Here is a 23587-nt window from a genome sequence, read left to right on the forward strand (position 1 = left end):
CACTGTTCTGATTTTATTTTAAAACATTTATTATTTTAGGCACACACAGACATCAAGAATCAGTGTATGAATCTCAACAACAGTGACAAACAGCATATTCAGATAAACAGATCAACTCTGAACATCACAAAACTAGATACTAAAATGTGATGAGATTTTATTGGCTATAACATGCTTTTTTGATGGTCACCATTGTTGTGATGCTCACACTGATTCTTGATGTCTGTGTGTCTAAATAAATATTTTTTTATTTATGTAGAAGTAACTTTTAAAAACATCTGTCTGATTAGGCCAGAAATACAAGATCTTGCTTTTTTTTTTCACCTGATTTATGTAATCAATAAACAAAACTGGACTTATTATTCAGGTCACTACATGACGATTAGTCCAAAACATAATCAACACCACATGATCACATTTTCTCTGGTTTGTCTGTCTGTTATAATTCAGTTATCACAGCCACACAAAACCTAAAGTTAACCACTTAAGGGTCAAGATCCCAACTAAAGCTAATACTGACCACTATAATGGTGACAAACAAATTGTGATTTTCCTGTTTAGTGATTCTGCTTGTTAACATCAGGTGTCTTCAATAATGGTCAATCATAACTCAATTAATCACCTAATTATCTCATTAACTTTAACACTGCTTCAGTGTTACTTTTAACACTACTTCAGTGTTTATATGAGTCCACACTCAGACTGTTAAATTAACACTGGAGACTTTGCTGTGTAGCGCCATCTGCTGATTACCACATGGTAAAAAAAATTGCTCATCGTGTAAATAAATGACTTGTAGTCATTTACCAGCTGACAATTATGTTCTAATAACATTTTGCTAGTTAGGAAAACGTTATGTATGTTCTCTGAACATCTAGTTTTTAAAAATGTAAAAAAAAAAAAATAATAAAATGTTACACAAAATTTAAGGGAATATTCCATTTTAGCATTTTCCAAACATTATGGGAATGTTACATTTGAACATTCTCAACGTTCCGAAACTAATAGTAACATTTAAAAAATGTTTGATGAACATCCACCTCAAACATTTCAGAACCAGATATAAGTGTTTCTGTGCTTGAGAAAGTTATTAAAGACCATTTAACTTTGAATCAACAATGTTCTAAGGTTACTGGAAGACCGTTTGTTTATAACTTTGAAAGAAGTTCACCAGAACGCAAAGTTCTGAGCACATTCCTTGTTAGCTAGGTTGCAGTTTAGTTGTTTTATTTAGTTTAGTTTATATAGTAGGCTACTTTTAGTGATATGCTTTTATAATTATATTTTTACTTTGGTGTTGCTCATTTGGGTTTGTTTTGTGTCATACTTTATATTTACATTACATTTATTCATTTAGCAGCAGATTAACCCTCATGTGGTGTTCAAAACCCTATAACACTTGTGGTGTTCCCGGTCAAAAATGACCGGCCCATAAAAAAAAGCTTATAAATCACTCATTATACCATATTTTCACCCAATCTTGGATTCATTCTTTTTGTCAACATGTTCTCTTTCAATTAGGACTGGTTTTATATTTTGATTTGCATCTGAATAATCATAGGCCTCATTTATTTGAGAGTAGGCATTTCATTTTTTGAGTAATTTTTTTAAAATTTTGGAATAATTTTGGAAATATTAAATAAAATCTGAAGAAAATTGGTATTGTTGATCATACTAGTCTACTCTAATGTTTCAACAGGAATTTTGTTTTGAAACTTTTGTTTTGTAAAAAATATGGCACAATAGTCACACTTGTGGTGTTCCCGGTCAAAAATGACCGGCCTATAAAAAATAGCTTATAAATCACTCATTATACCATATTTTCACCCAATCTTGGATTCAATCTTTTTGTCAACTTGTTCTCTTTCAATTAGGACTGGTTTTATATTTCTGTTTGCATCTGATTAATCGTGGGCCTCATTTATCTGAGGGTAGGCATGGTCAAATATGGTCACAATGGCCGACCATTCAAAGTGAATGGGAGAGACTGAAAATAACAGAACAATTTATTTTTCAGGAGCATGTTCATTATTTTCATGTACACATATGAGCATATGTGCTTGCAAACATCGAGCCCTTGGACCTGTGCATGTATCGATACATTTATACACACGCTACCCAGACACACACATGTTAAAACACACAAACTTTTTTGAGTATTACACACATTCTTTTCCACAGAGAGAAATTTGATCCTACCCTAACATCTAATATACATTTATCCATCTGACATTACCACACACACACACACACACACACACACACAAACTTCAAAAGAATCTTTCTTTCATGTTCTTGTTTTATCACAGCTTCCAGACAAAATATTATGACATTTGTTTTGGAACTGTGAGGTTCTCACACAGAACTAGACAATATTTACAAATATACATCATGCGAAAGCACAGGCATATATAAATGCCTCACAGCACCTTGCTTGTCATTCATTTGTGGCAGCACAATGGCAAAGCAGCTCTCTGCACATGATGTTATTCATCAGATTTTTGACTCAGAAACTAGTGAGGAGGAGGAAATGCATGATGCATCTTGCAGTTAAGATGTTTCTGAAGAGGAAGGCACCACTGAATCGGCTAAGGAGCTTGAAAACAACTGATGAGGAGCTGTCTTCCAGTGATGAGGGGCCCAGCTGAATGACAAGCAAGGTGCTGTGAGGCATTTATATATGCCTGTGCTATGCGCATGATGTATATTTGTAAATATTGTCTAGTTCTGTGTGAGAACCTCACAGTTCCAAAACAAAATGTCATAATATTTTGTCTGGAAGCTGTGATGAAACAAGAACATGAAAGAAAGATTCTTTTGAAGTTTGTGTGTGTGTGTGTGTGTGTGTGTGTGTGTGGTAATGTCAGATGGATAAATGTATATAAGATGTGTGTTTTTGTAGGTTTTGTTTTGTTTTTTTTGAGAAGAATGTGTGTAATACTCAAAAAAGTTTGTGTGTTTTAACCTGTGTGTGTCTGGGGTAGCGTGTGTATAAATGTATCGATACATGCACAGGTCCAAGGGCTCGATGTTTGCAAGCACATATGCTCACATGTGTACATGAAAATAATGAACATGCTCCTGAAATCTAAATTGTTCTGTTATTTTCAGTCTCTCCCATTCACTTTGAATGGTCGGCCATTGGGACCATTTTTGAACATGCCTACCCTCAGATAAATGAGGCCCACGATTAATCAGATGCAAACAGAAATATAAAACCAGTCCTAATTGAAAGAGAACAAGTTGACAAAAAGATTGAATCCAAGATTGGGTGAAAATATGGTATAATGAGTGATTTATAAGATATTTTTTATAGGCCGGTCATTTTTGACCGGGAACACCACAAGTGTGACTATGTGCCATATTTTTTACAAAACAAAAGTTTCAAAACAAAATTCCTGTTGAAACATTAGAGTAGACTAGTATGATCAACAGTAGCCATTTTTTTCATATTTTTTTTTCATATTTCCAAATTTACTCACAAATTATTTGTTTTTTACTCAAAAAATGAGATGCCTACTCTCAGATAAATGAGGCCCACGATTAATCAGATGCAAACAGAAATATAAAACCAGTCCTAATTGAAAGAGAACAAGTTGACCCGAACACCACATGAGGGTTAACTAAAATAATATGATAAGAATACCAGTTAGCCAGGCAGCATAAACAAGCTGTTTTTGTACCACTGAAAATATCCGGAAACCGCACACGTTCATCTTAAAAATAGTTAGTCATGCCAACATTGAAACACACTTTTAATCTGTCCAAGTAAAAAATATAATTTTATGTTGAAATGAAGAGCCTTACACATGTATTTTATACATCAATTGTGTCGCTTGTCTCAAAGACACATGTAAACAAGGACAATAAAACAGAATCTCATGATCAACCAAACTCTTATAAAACTTACTCATAAACAAAGCAAAAATACAGTTTTTAGAGCATGAAGACTGAATGAGCTGCACAGTTTGAGAGTTTCTCAGGCCAGCGACTAATAATTCCCGGGATAGAGAGTGTCGTAGGCGTCCACGTCTTGCTGTCCCAGATCCTGAAGAAGCACAGACATACTCTTAAATATAAAGGTGCTTTTGATGCCATAGAAGAACCTTTTTTGTCTAAATAGTTCCCTAAAGAACATTTGACATCTGAAGAACCTTTCTGTTTCACAAAAGCTTCTTTGTGGCGAAAGAAGGTTCTTCAGATTATAAAAAGGTAAGAAAGAGATGGTTTGACTGAATGATTTATTAAACCAAAAATGGTTCTTCTATGGTTCTCTGTGAAGAACCTTTTAAGCACCTTTATTTCTGAGAGTGCATATGAAATCACTACAACAGTCACTCACTCATCACAATAGAGCACAAGAACAGCCACAATACCTGATAAACGTCCCCGTCTCGTTTCTGAAAAACACAAGAGGACAGTGAATGTGAGAAGTGACATTTCTCAGAAGACTTTTGCTCTTGCTCCTTAAGAACCTTTGACTGAATGGTTTTTTGTGGAACCAAAAATGGTTCTTCTATGGCATCTCTTTTAAGAACCTTTTAAGCACCTTTATTTCTGAGAGTGCATATGAAATCACTACAACAGTCACTCACTCATCACAATAGAGCACAAGAACAGCACAATACCTGATAAACGTCCCCGTCTCGTTTCTGAAAAACACAAGAGGACAGTGAATGTGAGAAGTGACATTTCTCATAAGACTTTTCCTCTTGCTCTTAAAGAACCTTTGACTGAATGGTTTTTTGTGGAACCAAAAATGGTTCTTCTAATGGCATCTCTTTTAAAAACCTTTTAAGTACCTTTATTTCTAAGAGTGCATATGACATCACTCATCACTAGGGATGGGTACCGAGAACTAAGCGACACCAGTGTCAGATGCAATATGCAGTAGTGTAATAGTGAACGAAGGAGGCAACACAAACATTTACTAACAAAACACAACATGTACCTCAAGCAATGCGCTGTATTATGTCTCGCAGCTCTAGCTCCAACTGCAACTCGCGAGACACATTCACATCAAATGCCAATTCAGCGGAAGATTTTCACTCACGAGACACTGCACTTATTTACAATCACAAAAGTACATTATTTGCGTGTACTTTTAGGCCTTACCGGTGAAACGTTTTATTTGTGTGCTGTTCTAATATGTGCTTATTCAGAGCGTGTCCACCCGATGCGTCCATACACTTAAATATCGATCAAACAGCACCTGATTATTTAGTTATATTAGTTATCATCTGATTTTGCTAATACTGTCAAGAACACACAAGATTTACATATAAACACAGCTAATTATGTATGAAGTGAAAGTAAACAGGCAAGAGAGAAATGGTGCGTGCATCTCTTAAAGGGACAGTACTAAACATACTGCAGCTTGTCATTAAAGGGATAGTTCACCCAATAATTAAAATTCTTTCATTATTTACTCAGTCATGTTGTACCAAACATGTATTAATTTGTATTTATTCTTGTGCCGAACACAAAATAATATATTTTGAAGAATGTGGGTAAGCAAACAGTTGCTGGTCCCCACTGACTTTGATAGTAGAAAAAAATATATATATGAAAGTCACTGGGGACCAGCAACTGTTTACTATCCCACATTCTTCAAAATAACTTATGTTCAACAGAAGAAGAAATTCATTCAGGTTTAAAACAATTTAAGAGTGAGTAAATAATGACACAATTGTTCTTTTAGGGTGATAATCGGTATCGATAAAATGTAAACGATACCCATCCCTACTCATCACAATAGAGCACAAGAACAGTACAATACCTGATAAACGTCCCCGTCTCGTTTCTGAAAAACACAAGAGGACAGTGAATGGGAGAAGTGGCATTTCTCAGAAGACTCTTGCTCAAGACTGTCCTTCAGCATTAGTCAAGACCGACTGATTTCTGTTCCTCTTTTACCTCTTATCTAATTCCTTCATTCTGTCTCTTAACTCAATTATGAGGGCATTTTCACAGATGATACGATTAATATGAAAAAGAGGTACTAAACATCAACAAAGCATGTTTATCTGACTGACTGAAGAGGTTTTAATGTGTGTTTGTGGGTTGTGTTTATTTCTGAGGGCATTACAAATATATTGAACATTTTCAAATATTTATGCTCTTATGTGTGTCTGTTTAATTATCTATGGTTTAGGGATAAATTTGTCATCAGAAAGTGAGCTAAATCTGATTGCACCTTATTTAGTTAATGTGAGCCCAGCTATGTTATGATAATGTTCTCTCAAAGTTATGAAGAAACATTCTCTAGTAATGTTAATAAAATGTTCATTTAGAGTTTTCTGGTCTTTAATGTTCTCAAAAAGTTATTTACGCAGCATTCGTGGAATGTTTTGCCCTGAAACATTTTAAGTGAACGTTCATCTAACGTTTTTTTGAATGTTACTTGTTTCAGAACGTTTTTCTGAAAAATTCAAAAATTCAAAAGTAACATTCAAAAGTTCAAAAAAGTTCCATAATGTTTGTGAAAATTATAAAATGAAATGTTCCTTTGATGTTGATATAACAAAGATTTTTTTTTTAAAAAAACTGATCTTTTTGAACATTCAGAGAAGTTTTTCAATACTTGATGCACTGTAAAAAGTGATTTTTTTGAACTTGTAAATAAAGATAGCATCAGTTAAGTAAATTTTACAAACAAATACTATTTTGTCTTTTTACTTCCAAATATAACGTTTAATTCAATAAGTTACTTGAGGTTTCGTTTTTATTTATTTTACTTAAATACATAAGTAAATTCAAATGGAACTGCCTAAGTAGAAATTAAAGTTAAAAAACTCATAAGTATATTTTACTTAGAACCGTTTGTTATGTTTACAAGGATTCTTTAAGTAAATATCAAAGTTATGATCCCATATTTCCCATCATGCAGTGGGGCATGAATAATTAAAAATGTACACTGTTTTATGGTTGCTTTAGTTGTTAGTTGTTTAGTTTAGTTGTTAGTTGTTGTTTGTTTTAGTAACATACTGTTTTGTGAAATTTGCAAAGTTTTTTCAAGTAAATCCTACTCCACATTTTTTACCGTGTGGTAACGTTACGAAAAAGGATTTTAGAACATATTTCAGTTAGCGTGTGTGTTAACAGGAACTAAATCTGACAAAATCTACTTTTGAAAACATCCTCATTTGCAAAAGAGGCATTAAATGAAACTAGATGACTTGAGGTTGGCTTGAGAAAGCCTAGCCTGAAAGTTTAAAGCAGCTGTAAAAGCCTGTGGTTTGGGAACCCCTGATTTGGCTCCTTACTCACCTGAGGAGGACAACAGCAGGTTTTACAGGCAAATGCTGACAGACAGATGGAGATGAGAAACTCAAGCACGGCCAGTAACATCAATATGCCTCTGATTCCCCTAAAAAGAGTCTGAGAGAGAAATATCAACATGAACACAAATGAAAGTAACTAAATAAATGATAATTACAACTCACACTGGTACACTGAATGCTTAGCAGTACAGAATCTACCATCCTTGGGGTTCATATGGTAATGTAATATATTTATCATAAAGTCATATACACCTAGGATGGATTGAGGTTAAGTAAATCATGGGGCAAAAAAACTTGTGTACTGACCACACAGTGATCTTATAGCAATTACTAAATAAATGTGAATATAAAAGTTGATGACATACCGTATACATTCTCAATAATTCATTACAGTCAGAAATCTTGCAGAAAATATATGGCCCTATAACCAAATCCAGCGAAATAAAAACAATGGCGATGCCTGCAGTTAAAGTACTGAAAATGTTCATCACAAGTGAAGCATTCATCTGTAGGCAGATAGAAAACAACAACAACATAAAACCAATCAATAAATTAGCAAGAACTTTAAAACATTGTGTTAACGTGTTAATGTAGATAGAAAAGCATCTGGAGTGTGGTTTAAAAACACTACTTGATATTAATAAACAAAACATAATAATAATCATGGTCCAAGCACCAGTGGCTGTGTACATACCAAACACAAACCGGACGGTGAATTAATGTTATTTTCTGCAGCAATGCAGAGTGAGCCTGCAGTAATGTACTGAGAGGAGAGAGAAAGACAAAAACTGAGACTTGTGTTGGAATATGTAACTTGTATTATAAAAGACAGAACACTTAATTGTATAATTGTTTCTTACGATGAGAGATCCCCAGTAAGGAACACCAATAATGACAAAGATGGCATCTGGATGAACTGTAGACACAATGCCAAACAGGAGTGTCAGCAAACCGATCATTATCTGGACCGTCTGTTTTAAAAAATGAATGTACAGAGATTCTTTCATAAAGAGGGAACAATGTAAAATACAATATCAAAATTATGGCAGCTGTAGTTATGTATTAGAAAAATATCCCAAAAATATATTCTGCAAGTATGGAACTATCATGTGTAAATGTCACTGTATTTGTGGATTTACAAGATTGCATTATTGCTCATTTTTTGATAGTTTGCAACTCCTAAACATTCTTCTCTGTGACTGATACACTGTAAAGTTGACTATTTTACTGTGTAAAGGATAAACCTAGGCACCTAGTCCTCAAGGCAATATATACATACATAAAGTTCAATTATTTGTGTTTATGAGACATTTCGCACCCCAAGGGCTTTCGGTTGGCCTTTTAGAAATGCCTGAAGTCCACGAAGTGGCGCAGGAGCATGTGTCACCGTCGTAACAGGTCTTGCTTGTGTTGCTGGTTGAAACTGGATGACGAATGTTGAAGAGTTTGTGGGCGCTGGACCAGTGCTGGACATTCTGGTTTCTGAATCTCAAACTGACCTGTACAAAACCCTAGTAAATCAAAACAGGTAAACAATATGATTATGAAATACATTGGCTTTATTAATGCAATTTCCAGTGTATTTATAAAAACATTCTTCATTAAATATTATTGTCATTAATTTCTGTATCACGTCACTTGACAAAAGAACAAACGACTCGGACCTGAATACCTTAGAGATGAGCTAAATATTTCTGTTTCCTGTCCAATAGAATGTTGCGCAGGCACAGTGAACACTAAATGAATGAACTGCTCTTTGAAACATACTAAAGATTCATTCAAGAACGACCCATCACTGCAGGTGATGAGCAGTGCCTGGTGTCCTCCAGACATGATTCTTGAAACTGAGCTGTATAATGTTGCATTGTAGACTAATTCTGAGCAATTATGTGGAAAGGTAATTGCACAACTGTGTACGCTTAATGGAAATAAATCATGCTCTTATGCACAATATGTTGGTGATTTTAATATCCATGTTGATAATGAAAAAGATGCATTGGGATCAGCATTTAAACTCTATTGGGATTAGACAACACGTCTCAGGACCTACTCATTGTCGAAATCATACTCTAAATTTAATACTGTCACATGGAATTGATGTTGATGGTGTGGAAATTTTGCAGCCAAGCAATGATATCTCAGATCATTATTTAGTTTTGTGCAAACTTCATATAGCTAAAACTGTAAATTCTACTTCTAGTTACAAGTATGGTAGAACCATCACTTCTACCACAAAAGACTGCTTTCTAAGTAATCTTCCTGATGTATCCAAATTCCTTAGCATATACAAAACATCAGAACAACTTGATGATGTAACAGAAACTATGGATTCTCTCTCTTCTAGCATTTTAAATACAGTTGCTCCTTTACGCTTAAGGAAGGTTAAGGAAAACAGTCTGACACCGTGGTATAATGAGCACACTCGCACCCTAAAGAGAGCAGCCCGGAAAATGGAGCGCAGCTGGAGTAAAACAAAACTAGAAGTATTTCGTATTGCTTGGTGGGAAAGTAACCTATCCTACAGAAAAGCATTGAAAACTGCTAGATCTGATTACTTTTCGTCTCTTTTAGAAGAAAACAAACATAACCCCAGGTATTTATTCAATACAGTGGCTAAATTAACGAAAATTTAAGCATCAACAAGTGTTGACATTTCCCAACAGCACAGCAGTAATGACTTTATGAACTACTTTACTTCTAAAGTCGATACTATTAGAGATAAAATTGTAACCATGCAGCCATCAGCTACAGTATCACATCAGACAGTGCACTATAGATCCCCTGAGGAACAGTTCCACTCATTCTCTACTATAGGAGAGGAAGAATTGTATAAACTTGTTAAATCATCTAAACCAACAACATGTATGTTAGACCCTATTCCATCTCCTAAAAGAGGTGCTTCCAGAAGTCATATATCTTCTTCTGACTATTATTAATTCCTCATTGTCATTAGGATATGTCCCAAAAACCTTCAAACTGGCTGTTATTAAGCCTCTCATCAAAAAAACAAGACTTGACCCCAAAGAACTAGTTAATTATAGACCGATCTTGAATCTCCCTTTTCTGTCCAAGATACTAGAAAAGGTAGTATCCTCAAGATTATATTCCTTGTTGGAGAAAAATGGTATATGTGATGTTTTTGTTTGAGGTTTTTGAGAGTATTATGGTACTGAGACAGCTCTCCTTAGAGTTACAAATGACCTGCTCTTATCATCTGATCGTGGTTGTATCTCTCTATTAGTGCTATTGGATCTTAGCGCTGCGTTCGACACTATTGACCACACTATTCTTTTGCATAGACTAGAACACTTTGTTGGCATTAATGGAATTGCATTAGCATGGTTTAAATCGTACTTATATGACCACCATCAATTTGTAGCAGTGAATGAAGAGGTATCATATCGATCACAAGTGCAGTATGGAGTACCTCAAGGCTCAGTACTAGGGCTGTTACTCTTCACGCTTTATATGTTACCCTTGGGAGATATCATCAGGGAACACGATGTTAGCTTTCACTGTTATGCTAATGATACATAGCTCTATATTTCTTCGCGGCCCGGCGAAATATAGCAATTTGAAAAACTAACGGAATGCATAGTTGATAGTCAATTCTTCGTCATCAGTTAGGAACCTAGGTGTGCTATTTGATAGCAATCTTTCCATAGAAAGCCACGTTTCTAGCATTTGTAAAACTGCATTTTTCCATCTCAAAAATATATCTAAATTACATCCTATGCTCTCAATGTCAAATGCAGAAATGTTAATCCATGCGTTTATGACCTCAAGGTTAGATTATTGTAATGGTTTATTGGGTGGTTGTTCTGCACACTTAATAAACAAACTCCAGCTAATCCAAAATGCAGCAGCTAGAGTTCTTACTAGAATCAGGAAGTATGACCATATTAGCCCGGTCCTGTCAACACTGCACTGGCTCCCTATCAAACACTGTATAGATTTTAAAATCTTGCTTATTACTTATAAAGCCCTGAATGGTTTAGCACCTCAGTATTTGAATGAGCTCTTGTTACATTCTAATCCTCCACGTCCGCTGTGTTCTCAAAACTCTGGCAATTTGATAATACCTAGAATATCAAAATCAACTGCGGGCGGCAGATCCTTTTCCTATTTATCGCCTAAACTCTGGAATAACCTACCTAACATTGTTCGGTAGGCAGACACACTCTTGCAGTTTAAATCTAGATTAAAGACCCATCTCTTTAACCTGGCTTACGCATAACACACTAATACATTTCTACTATCCAAATCCGTTAAAGGATTTTTAGGTTGCATTAATTAGGTAAACTGGAACTGGGAACAATTTCCCATAACACCTGATGTACTTGCTACATCATTAGAAGAATGGCATCTACGCTAATATTAGTCTGTTTTTCTCTTATTCCGAGGTCACCGTAGCCACCAGATCCAGTCTGTGTCCAGATCAGAGGGTCACTGCAGTCACCCGGATCCAGTATGTATCCAGCCCAGATGGTGGATCAGCTCCTAGAAAGGACCTCTACAGCCCTGAAAGACAGCGGAGACCAGGACAACTAGAGCCCCAGAGACAGATCCCCTGTAAAGACCTTGTCTCAGACGTCCACCGGGACAAGACCACAGGAATCAGATGATTCTTCTGCACAATCTGACTTTGCTGCAGCCTGGAATTGAACTGCTGGTTTCGTCTGGTCAGAGGAGAACTGGCCCCCCGACTGAGCCTGGTTTCTCCCAAGGTTTTTTTTCTCCATACTGTCACCGAGGGAGTTTTGGTTTAGAGGGCTGCATTGGGTTTGGGGTCCCGCGGGTCAACGCAAATCACACGGGAGTGGGCGGTTTTACCTTTGCTGTGGGTGGGAGTGGGCGGTCAGAACATTTTGCGGGAGACCCGCGGGAAACGCTGGTGTGTAGTAGAAATGGAGTCAACACAAGAAGTTGAGAAGAAATTATAGATGCTGTTTACTTGACAAAAGCAAAGCAAGGCAAGTCAGACATCTGGAAACAATTCTCATTTGTCACCTCTCAAAATTCACACGTTTTATTTTGAGCGTTCCCGCATCTAGTGCACCGTCAGAGAGGGCATTCAGTGTGTATGGGCGGATCTTGGAAGAAAGACGCACAAGTCTTGGACCGCAGTCAGTAATATACTTTTCCTTCATAGTAATATGGAGTAAGCAAAGCAATAAGGCCCAGTGATCAAATTCATTTGTTTGTTAAGTAGTCTTTTTTTTCTATTTATTTTATTTTTTGCAATAGCCTGTTAAGCAAGCTTTTGTGAATGTGAAATCTATGAGATTTTTTACAAGCATTCTATTTTTTTTTTTTTTTCATTTTGTATTTATTTTGTTTAAATTATATCTAGTGTATTTTCAAAGTTCTCTGTGTTTATGTATTTAATGGTATGTATTTAATGGTAAATTTCCTAGTTAATCATTTGGTGCATGTATGCAGTAGGCCTAGCCTGCGTTTAAAAACTGAGGTGCGGTGAGTTGCAGTTTTGTTTTAACGGTTAATGTAAAAATACCCAATGTTTTTGTCATGTGTGGTGCTTTGGTTTAGCATCGGTTACTTCATATTATTTAAATGCAATCATGTTTAAAATCTGTTATTCTGGATGTTAACTTGAATGAACATTTAGTTAGAGTACCTATTTGTGTACATTTTTCACAAGCTCTGAGATAAAGTCTGTGGGAGCGGGCGGGAGTGGACACAAACAGTGCGGGTGCGGGCGGGAATGGAACACATAGGTTGCGGGCGGGCCTGGTCATACATTCAGCAGGAGCGGGCGCGGGTTTAAGAAAACAGTCCTGCGCAGGGCTTTATTTTGGTTCCTTGCCGCTGTTGCCTCTGGCTTGCTTAGTTGGGGACACTTCATTTACAGCGATACCGTTGACTTGATTGCAAATGATTGCACAGATACTATTTAAACTGAACTGAGCTGAATGATGACATCACTGAATTCAATGATGAACTGCCTTTAATTAGGAAAACAGTGTGTCAATAATGCATTAATGTTGTTCAGTTGCTTTGACACAATTTGTTTTGTTTAAAGCGCTATATAAATAAAGGTGACTTGACTTGATATTAGACGCGCCTTTAAGAAATGCATCTATACGGATTATGATTATAATAAAAGAGTTATTGTTTTCGATATGTTTTATTTCGTTAAGTACTTATTTAAAGTTTTCTATAGATATATTTATCATGTCTGTATTCATGCATGTATTTACTGAGTTTCGGTTCATTTTTGTGAAGCGCTCCTCAAGACAAGACGGAAGAAAGAGCATTATGTTTGTTTTCTTTATTTTATAAAACCCAACGTTTTGTTGATATTGTGAGTGAACAAAAATAAAAGTAGACCCTTTACTGTTACGAATGAAGAATTACTCTTACCTTTTGAGCAAAAATTATAGTATCCACGGAAAACATGTAAGTGATCACGCTGCGTCTCCATGTCCTGAAGCGTCTCCGCACATTGGATATAGCGCACATTTATCTAGGTTTAACGTTTAAACATTGTTATATGCTTGAACTGTTTTATACCTATAGATTTTATTTTAGGCAAGTCGTGATGATTTGAGAAGGCTAAATTGATCAAATATATATGATCAGCTTATGGTCTCCCACTGGCCGCTTAATTGGTCTTTACTTTAAAAAACAAATAGGCCTACTTATATTTAACAAACAAAAAATGCTCCAAACGTTTTTCGAAATTAACTTAATAAAAAACCGAAACGAAATATACTCACTTTGCCATTACATACAAAACTGAATATTTTTTGTTAGCTGAAACAGTAGTAGGCTATAAGCTGTTTTGGGGGAAGGGGGTAAAAAGGTGGGCTCGGGTCAGGCTCAGGCCGGTAATTCTGATAAGCTGTCAGACACGGGCCGGGCTCGGGCTTCTAAACACGTCTCTAGACCTGGCAAAAAAAAAAAAAAAAAAAAATTTACACTTCCACTTACCTGACTCGTGACCAAATCTCTATCTGTGTGAACCCTGAAAAATACGTGAATGGGCCACAAAAGGTTATTTATTTTATTATTACATCAGGTTATTTCCCTGTAGTGACGTCAAAATATCACGATTTGCTTATCTGACTCAGCGTAATCCATACTTTTGTCATTTGTGATGTTGAAATAAGCTTGCAACATGTCGACTTGCAACATGTCAGGAAACTTACAGCTCGTGTATTATCCTCTCATGCAGTTATAAACGCAGCATTGTGACTGAACCACTTCTACTTCTGCTGTACGAGATGAGAAGAGAACACATTTTTATCATTTTTTGTCATGAAAATTCTGCTTTTGTCATATATTTCCTTCTTTCTTTACTGCAAGACGTTTGCTCAGTTTAGATGCGCTTTAATCTGCACTAACGATGCGTTCCTGTCACATATCACACATGCGCACTTCAATAAGCCGACAGAAAACGGGTTATTGCGTTTACATGACCAAGTGCGTTTTCGGCTTAAGAACGTGCATGTAAACGTGCTCAGTATTTACTTTCAGTGACTAATGAATTTCAGACATTCACAGAAAACAGTTTACTTCCACATTAAAAACAAGGAGGATAGGGAGTTCCACAGATTCATATTTGTGGCATTTCTTGGGTTGACAACAAGTTTCTAACAGTTTTATTACTTTTCTCACCTCCGAAACACTGGGTAGTGTAATTAAAAAAAAAAAATTACTGCTAATTACTTCTGTTTTGCGCACTTGTAGTAATTTTATGACTTAATGTACAGATATGAGCAGTGCAGGAATGTGACTTATCACAGTTTCATATCAAAATAATTCCTTAAGCTTTTATCATGGTGTCCTCGTGTATTGAACAAACATTTAAAAATTCTTAATTTTATAAATCCTGCCAGATCATTTCTAAAATAAAAAGGGTCATAAAAGCCTGATGTATTGTTTATTGTAAATGGTAGAACATAAATCACTTATCAAAAAAAAGTTTTCTTTTATATTCTGTCTAAAAGGTAAAAAAAAAAAAATGTATTTTTTTTTTAATTTGATTCTTTGACACTTTATTTCAGACTTCACAGTGTTAATAACAAGTTAGTAGATCTATAAAATAAAGCCAACTTTTGAATAAAACATAATGTATGAAGTAAGCAACTTTTTCAAACATATTAAAGTGCAAAGGAACACATCTTTGTAAGTGTTGTTATATATAAAGTGTTGTTTGATAAACACCATAGTTTGTCCAAATAATCTGAGGTTCTTAGAATGCCTACTGTTAATTACAAACTCTTTCTATCTCTTAATTTCCATACACACACTCCACATGACTGATTTCAGCCTAGCTGAGTGCAACAACATCATGAGGAAAAAGAAGAAAAAACAGCTCTGACTGGTTTTAAATTCTTTAACATTCTATAGACAGAGAAAGAGTGTCTAAAATGGACACACATTTCAGTTAAATAACTATGTTTACCCTCTTTCACTTAATGCTGTTAAACTATGTACAAAACAAATATACTATACATGCTAGCTTGCTTATTGTCAAGTCAAGTCACTTTTATTTTTATAGCACTTTAAACAAAAAAGATTGTGTCAAAGCAACTGAACAACATTAATTAGGAAAACAGTGTGTCAATAATGCAAAATGACAGTTAAAGGCAGTTCATCATTGAATTCAGTGATGTCATCATTCAGCTCAGTTCAGTTTAAATAGTATCTGTGCAATAATTTGCAATCAAGTCAACGATATCGCTGTAAATGAAGTGTCCCCAACTAAGCAAACCAGAGGCGACAGCGGCAAGGAACCAAAACTCCATCAGTGACAGAATGGAGAAAAAACCTTGGGAAAAACCAGGCTCAGTCGGGGGGCCAGTTCTCCTCTGACCAGACGAAACCAGCAGTTCAATTCCAGGCTGCAGCAAAGTCAGATTGTGCAGAAGAATCATGAGGAGATGGCGAGCACTGCCAATTGGAACTTTTAATAACTCCCCACGCTCCAACTTCTCCTGATGCTCTGCGTGGTCAACTGTCAACTGTATGCTAATGCGTGTGTATATGCGTTGCGTAGGCGATGTATAATATTTATAATAGCCTATAATCATTATAACAGTATTTCATACAGTAGCCAATGTGTGCTCTGTGTGTACATGGGCACAATAAAAGGAGATAAGCTAAATGAGACCGAGCCCGATCTGTAAAAAAAAAAAAAAAATATATTGGCCCGCGCCTGGCCCGATTGGACTCGGCGTGTCGGGACCCGACGGCCTTGCAGACCTCTAACTTGAGCACCGTATTTTAGAATGATGGAATGATGTGGGCTATTATGCACGAGAATTATGCGCGAGAAGCTGCTATAGACCTGAGACGAGAGCGCAGCATTCAAGACTTCGAGTAGCGCATTTACATGGCAATAAAATGGAAAAGTACAGCAGTGATTGAAAAATGCGTTCTGAGTGAATTAACCTATTAAAAGCTAAATACAGATGGCAAAGTATTGAATAAAACAAAATCGCATAGCCACCAAATTAAAAAATCTGACATCCAGGAAATAAAAATGTGAGCAGTCTTAGGCAGTTTTACCACAAATATTGATACCACCACAACCACCAGAAAAATTTAACTGTGTCTGCTTTTCAGTGAAACACAAGCTCATTGTGACCAATTCCCTGACATAATACATTCATTGTGACCCATTTAACAGATGCATCATTTTAGAACAACTTGAACAGCAACAATAACAATACAGCTAAATAACTAACAAACTACGATCATCTAGCCCTCTATTAAGCATGAAAAAAATATTTCATCATAGCTTACTAGTGCTGCTTTCTTAGTTACACCACTTGCGCAGGAATTTGTCAGAGTACCAATTAAAATGCGACTTTGTGAAACGGACTGTCCTAAATTGTTGCTATAGCAGCATCATATTAGTGTTAGAAAGCCTTTGCATTTGGCAACTATATTTTTTAAAATAAACCATTATATTCATTCATTTCAATTAAAATCTTTTTTCGCACTCATCTTGGGTGAGGGGGCGGCGCAATATTTGCAATATTAAAAAGTAAAACGAGCCGTTGTAGAGTTAAAAATAGCTGGAATGCGGCATGTAATGCATCTGAGCTGTGGGCGATTCCGTCCCTTATCCACTCTCAACAACTTCATTTACTGTCTATTCTTCATTGTACTGGGCCTATGTAATGTAAATATTAAATAGATAATAACTGTCTGTTGACAGAAACTATCTACTCTCACTACTAGTGGAGAAGGTAAAATAACAGTTGACTCTGGTCATAATACATTCAAATTCGGTTTTGCAGAAATGTAGCCTATTTAATAAAAGCATATATAGCATATAATAAATACATTTTATGATAAACGCGATTCATAAATTGTTCCTGACTCCTCGAGTAAAAACTTAGCAGTAAACTCGAGTTCAGTATAACAGAAAAACACACACACACACACACAAAATGCATGACAGCATCACATAAGTTATGAGAAGGACATACTAGTAGTGATGCTGCGTTCTGTGACGAGGCTTCAGAGCGTGTGTCGAGAATCCCGGCAGCGTTCAGTGAAACTTGTAGCTTGTATCGCTTTAGAGCAATGACGTCATTGATGACGTCCGAAGCCTCGCTTAGCCTGACCGGTCCAGGAAGCGGTTTAAATCTTGTACATTCACAGTCCTCTGCCCTGTTTAACTCAGCCACTTTCCAGTTTTAGGCTAATAATATTGGCCCTTCTGCCTATTATGTGCAAATACTTACATTTGATAGCACCATTCATTTCGAGCCAATACGTTTATACACAGTTATGCTATATTATGTTATACAATCTTTATGAAATACAGATTATATTCATATAAACAGATTAGTCTATGGGGAAATGTATTTTCTTCGCCGTTATTTCTAAGCTTTAACTGGTGCAAAACAGTGTAATCATAGATCACATCAAGTCATCTGTAATGTATTTGCATGTTTTACACTCTTTGGCCACCAGGTGGTATTGTGAGCAAATGAAGCCTCCAGAAATGAACCCTTTTATGAGCCACTTGGATGAAAAGCTTCGACGCTTCAATAGGCTTCATCTCGCCATCACTAGTGAGCAGTCTGTAATGTTTTTGCTATCATATCCCTTACGAAAATTAACCACCACTCGTTTTTTTGTAGTAACCATGGTTTAACTACAAAACCTTAATTTTTTTTGCACATAATATACCTGTACATACACAACTGCTCATTGTAATATACCTGCCATGCAATTGTCAATTTGTATATTGTCATTTCTTACCTACTTATTTGTATTTTTTTTGTATTTTTTTGTATTTTTTTATTCTTTATTATGTGTTTTTTGTTCTGTCGCTGTCATTCTGTTGCACTGCGGAGCTTCTGTCACGAAAACAAATTCCTTGTATGTGTGAACATACCTGGCAATAAAGCTCATTCTGATTCTGATTCTGATTAACTATGATTTTTGTAGTACAACCATAGTAACTATGAAATTAACCATGGTTTTACTGCAGTAAAGTTCAAGTTCAAGTTGAGCTTTATTGTCATTCCGCTACATGTGTGGACATAGAGTGGAACAAAATGTCGTGCCTCACAGGACCACGGTGCTACATAAAAACAGACATGCAACAATGAAGTAAAACAGTATAAACCTATACACAACTAACCTACTGACAGATTTTGACTATAAATATACTATATATAAATGTTTACCTGTACATAAGCTAAGAAATACAGACTATACAAAAGCTTCACATAATACTATACCTTTACACAACTAACCTACTGAAACACGATTTATCTGTAGTTTTTGTAGCAAACCACAGTAATTGAAAGTGAAAAAAAAGGGCTCAAGGGCACCTGGTTCTTGGTTTTGCCGGCCCGAGACTCGAACCCACAACCTTAGGATTAGGAGTCAAACTCTCTAACCACTAAGCCACAAATTGCAAAATTAATGGTTTACCACAGCGTTTGCAGTAGAACCATTACAAAATAACTCATGTTTTTTCTACAGTATTAACTACAGATTTAGTTATTTCTTACTCTTAAGAAAAAGGGCTCAATAAAATAATCATAATTATTTCATTTTCAGAAATGAGATTAATCAAATTTGGCAAATGTGTTATCAGTTATTACAACAAATTACATTATAAAACTCAGCTTTTACAAGTTTGACCTATGAATGTAAACATGCAATAGGGATCCTTTTTCAGATAAGACCACCTCCTATGAAAATACAGCCGTAATATCAGATGCATGTTTAAAAATGAACAGTGAATGAACGACTAACAAGCATGTTTAAAATTCATTTAAACTTCCCTGAAAATATTACAAGACTTTCTTGCAGAATGTCATTAATAAGACTCCAAAAAAAATGACCATTTTATGAAATTTCTTTGTTTTTTTAGATTTATGACAGTGTTTCAACACACTGTACCAACATGCAAATTTAAGCACCATGTCAAAATATTTGTATATAAGCAAGACATGGAAAGAACATCAGAAGATGATTTATCAAAAGCATGTCACAATATGTGTGTTGTGAGGAGCGAGGAAAGATGGAATGCACAAAACTCTTCTTTTAATTTCAATAATCCTAAGGGGTAAACAGGAGCACAGGACACACAGAGGTAGACGAATAATCTCTGACAAACATGAACTCAATAGACTGGGGGTTTTAAACTCAGAATAATTGGGGAAACACAGGTGTATGGAATGACTAAATTAACGAGGACATCGTAGTAACAACAGAGGGAGGCGTGGGTGGGAGCTTGGGGGGAGGTTCCGGTGGAGGATGGACCCCAGGGAGGGGGCCGGCAGACAAAGACCATGGAGGGAGGAGATGACGGAGGGAGGAGACAAGAAGAGTCGAGAGCAGGAAAAGCACAGCAGGACTCAGCCCACAGCCATAATGACGGCCCAAGGAGGAGCCGACAGTGGGAGGACCCATGGAGGAGTAATGGCCGATTCCAGGGGGGGCGACCAATGGCGGTGGAGCAGGTGGAGGAGGAGCCCGAGGCAGAGACGGAGAGCCAGTGAACCAGGGGGATGCCGAGGATCTGGTGGGCCAGGGTGGAGCCGAGGGCTCTGGCAAGCAGAGGGGCTGCCAGATGACAGTGGTAAGCAGGAGCTGGTGGGAGGGCAGATTATTTTGGAGGAGCAATCACTGGAGGGCACATTCTAGGAGTTGGCTTTGGAGGACACATTCTAGGAACAGGCACTGGATCGGAAGCCCCCTCAAGGCTGGATGAGGAATCCAAGGACGAAGGAGGGCTGGACGGGACCAGCGGAGACGACGGAGAGAGGAGAGGGGGCTGTCCAACCTCCAGTTCTGATTCCCAATCAGTAAGATCCTCCTCCTAATTTTGGCCCTTTAGGTGTTCCATAGTCCGCTAACCCTCAGCCGCGGTGCAGGGGGTGGAGCTCCTCTCCGCGCACACACCGTCCACAGCTGGCTCTCTCATGGTGGGCACTGTCACCGGCCCACGCACCTGGTCTGATGTGTTGGGTTCTGGCTCTCCGTCATCGGTGGGCTTGGGCTTATGCTCTGTACCGTTGGGAGATGGTGGGCTGAGCTCTGGGTTGGGAGTGGATCCGGCGAGATCCTCGACGGGGCAGATGGTAAGAGGCAACCCATTTCTCGCCAGAGTCCACTCCACAAACGGAAACAAGGAAACACGGAATGCACAAAACTATTCTTTTAATTTCAATAATACAAAAGGGGTAAACAGGAGCACAGGACACACATGGGTAGACGTATAATCTCAGACAAACATGAACTCAATAGACTGGAGTTTTAAACTCAGGATAATTGGGAAAACACAGGTGTATGGAATGACTAAATTAATGAGGACGAGGACATGGAACACATGGGGAAGAAACTAAAGGAGTCATCAAATTAACAAACCATGGAAGACAGAAACTGGGTCACAGGGGCAAAAACACACAGAAAAGCTCATAGTTCTGACAAAGCACACATTTCCATACATACATCTAAATTTGAAGATGCACACATCTGATTGTCTTCTCTAACACAAACATTGTATAGATTTTAAAATCTTGTTTATTACTTATAAAGCCCTGAATGGTTTAGCACCTCAGTATTTGAATGAGCTCTTGTTACATTATAATCCTCCACGTCCGCTGCGTTCTCAAAACTCAGGCAATTTGATAATACCTAGAATATCAAAATCAACTGCGGGTGGCAGATGCTTTTCCTATTTAGCGCCTAAACTCTGGAATAACCTACTTAACATTGTTTGGGAGGCAGACATACTCTGTCAGCTTAAATCTAGATTAAAGACCCATCTCTTTAACCTGGCTTACACATAACACACTAATACACTTCTAATATCCAAATCCGTTAAAGGATTTTTAGGCTGCGTTAATTAGGTTAACTGGAACCGGGAACACTTCCCATAACACCCGATGTACTTGCAAGAATGCCATCTACGCTAATATTAGTCTGTTTCTCTCTTATTCCGAGGTCACCGTAGCCACCAGATCGAGTCTGTATCCAGATCAGAGGGTCACTGCAGTCACCCAGATCCAGTACGTATCCAGACCAGATGGTGGATCAGCACCTAGAAAGGACCTCTACTACCCTGAAAGACAGCGGAGACCAGGACAACTAGAGCCCCAGAGACAGATCCCCTTTAAAGACCTTGTCTCAGATGACCACCTGGACAAGACCACAGGAAACAGATGATTCTTTTGCACAATGTGACTTTGCTGCAGCCTGGAATTGAACTGCTGGTTTCGTCTGTCGGGGGGGCAGTTCTCCTTTGACCAGACGAAACCAGCAGTTCAATTCCAGGCTGCAGCAAAGTCAGATTGTGCAGAAGAATCATCTGTTTCCTATGGTCTTGTCCCGGTGGACAATACTGGATCCGGGTGACGGCAGTGACCCTCTGACTTGGAAACAGACTGGATCTGGTGGCTACGGTGACCTCAGAATAAGAGAGAAACAGACTAATATGAGCGTAGATGCCATTCTTCTAACGATGTAGCAAGTACATCGGGTGTTATGGGAAGTGTTCCCGGTTCCGGTTTACCTAATTAATGCAGCCTAAAAATCCTTTAACGGATTTGTATATTAGAAGTGTATTAGTATGTTATGTGTAAACCAGGTTAAAGAGATGGGTCTTTAATCTAGATTTAAACTGCAAGAGTGTGTCTGCCTCCCGAACAATGTTAGGTAGGTTATTCCAGAGTTTGGGTGCTAAATAGGAGAAGGATCTGCCGCCCGCAGTTGATTTTGATATTCTAGGTATTATCAAATTGCCAGAGTTTTGAGAACGCAGCAGACGTGGAGGACTATAATGTAACAAGAGCTTGTTCAAATACTGAGGTGCTAAACCATTTAGGGCTTTATAAGTAATAAGCAAGATTTTAAAATCTATACGATGTTTGATAGGCAGCCAGTGCAGTGTTGACAGGACCAGGCTAATATGATCATACTTCCTGGTTCTAGTAAGAACTCCAGCTGCTGCATTTTGGACTAACTGGAGTTTGTTTACTAAGCGTCCAGAACAACCACCCAATAGAGCATTACAATAGTCTAACCTTAAGTTCAAAAACACATGGATTAACATTTCTGCATTTGACATTGAGAGCATAGGCCGTAATTTAGATATATTTTTGAGATGGAAAAATGCAGTTTTACAAATGCTAGAAACATGTCTTTCTAAGGAAAGGTTACTATCAAATAGCACACCTAGGTTCCTAACTGATGACGAAGAATTGACAGAGCAGCCATCAAATCTTAGACAGCGTTCTAGGTCATTATACATGCAGAGCTTTTAGGTCCTATAATTAACACCTCTGTTAAATTACTCGTCATCCAGTTTTTTTATATCGACTATGCATTCCGTTAGTTTTTCAAATTGGTATGTTTCGCCGGGCCGTGAAGAAATATAGAGCTGAGTATCATCAGCATAACAGTGAAAGCTAACACCGTGTTTCCTGATGATATTTCCCAAGGGTAACATGTAAAGCGTGAAGAGTAACGTCCCTAGTACTGAGCCTTGAGGTACTCCATACTGCACTGCTACGAATTGATGGCGGTCATATAAGTACGATTTAAACCATGCTAATGCACTTCCATTAATGCCAACAAAGTGTTCTAGCCTATGCAAAAGAATAGTGTGGTCAATAGTGTCGAACGCAGCACTAAGATCCAATAGCACTAATAGAGAGATACAACCACTCACTGTCAAGCAGTTTCAAAAACTGCTGGGTCTGATGGCAGCTGCGTCCAACGTGATACCTATTGGCCTGCTGTACATGAGACCCCTACAGTGGTGGCTCAAGACCAAGGGGTTCTCCCCGAGGGGAAAC

The 23587-nt window shown here is 37.4% G+C and overlaps 1 protein-coding gene across 4 annotated transcripts; it reads right to left on the reverse strand.

The window, feature by feature from the left end:
• Positions 1 to 3738: 3738 nt before the first annotated feature.
• On the reverse strand, positions 3739 to 17839 carry LOC109086445 (membrane-spanning 4-domains subfamily A member 4A-like). Of its 4 annotated transcripts, XM_042753776.1 has the most exons (10): positions 17750 to 17839; positions 8602 to 8794; positions 8144 to 8254; positions 7978 to 8046; positions 7649 to 7789; positions 7270 to 7380; positions 5780 to 5803; positions 4629 to 4652; positions 4377 to 4400; positions 3739 to 4048 (listed from the first exon to the last, which is right to left on the reverse strand). In XM_042753776.1, the coding sequence occupies exons 2-10, from the start codon at positions 8755 to 8757 to the stop codon at positions 3992 to 3994; spliced, it is 717 nt and encodes a 238-aa protein (XP_042609710.1). In that variant the 5' UTR covers positions 8758 to 8794; positions 17750 to 17839; the 3' UTR covers positions 3739 to 3991. The 4 variants fall into 4 exon arrangements, with proteins under 4 accessions (XP_042609710.1, XP_042609712.1, XP_042609711.1 ...); XM_042753778.1 differs by lacking the exon at positions 5780 to 5803; XM_042753777.1 differs by lacking the exon at positions 4377 to 4400.
• Positions 17840 to 23587: the final 5748 nt, after the last annotated feature.

This window comes from Cyprinus carpio, unplaced genomic scaffold, assembly GCF_018340385.1.
Source record: "Cyprinus carpio isolate SPL01 unplaced genomic scaffold, ASM1834038v1 S000000001, whole genome shotgun sequence".
In the NCBI taxonomy this organism is placed as follows: domain Eukaryota; kingdom Metazoa; phylum Chordata; class Actinopteri; order Cypriniformes; family Cyprinidae; genus Cyprinus; species Cyprinus carpio.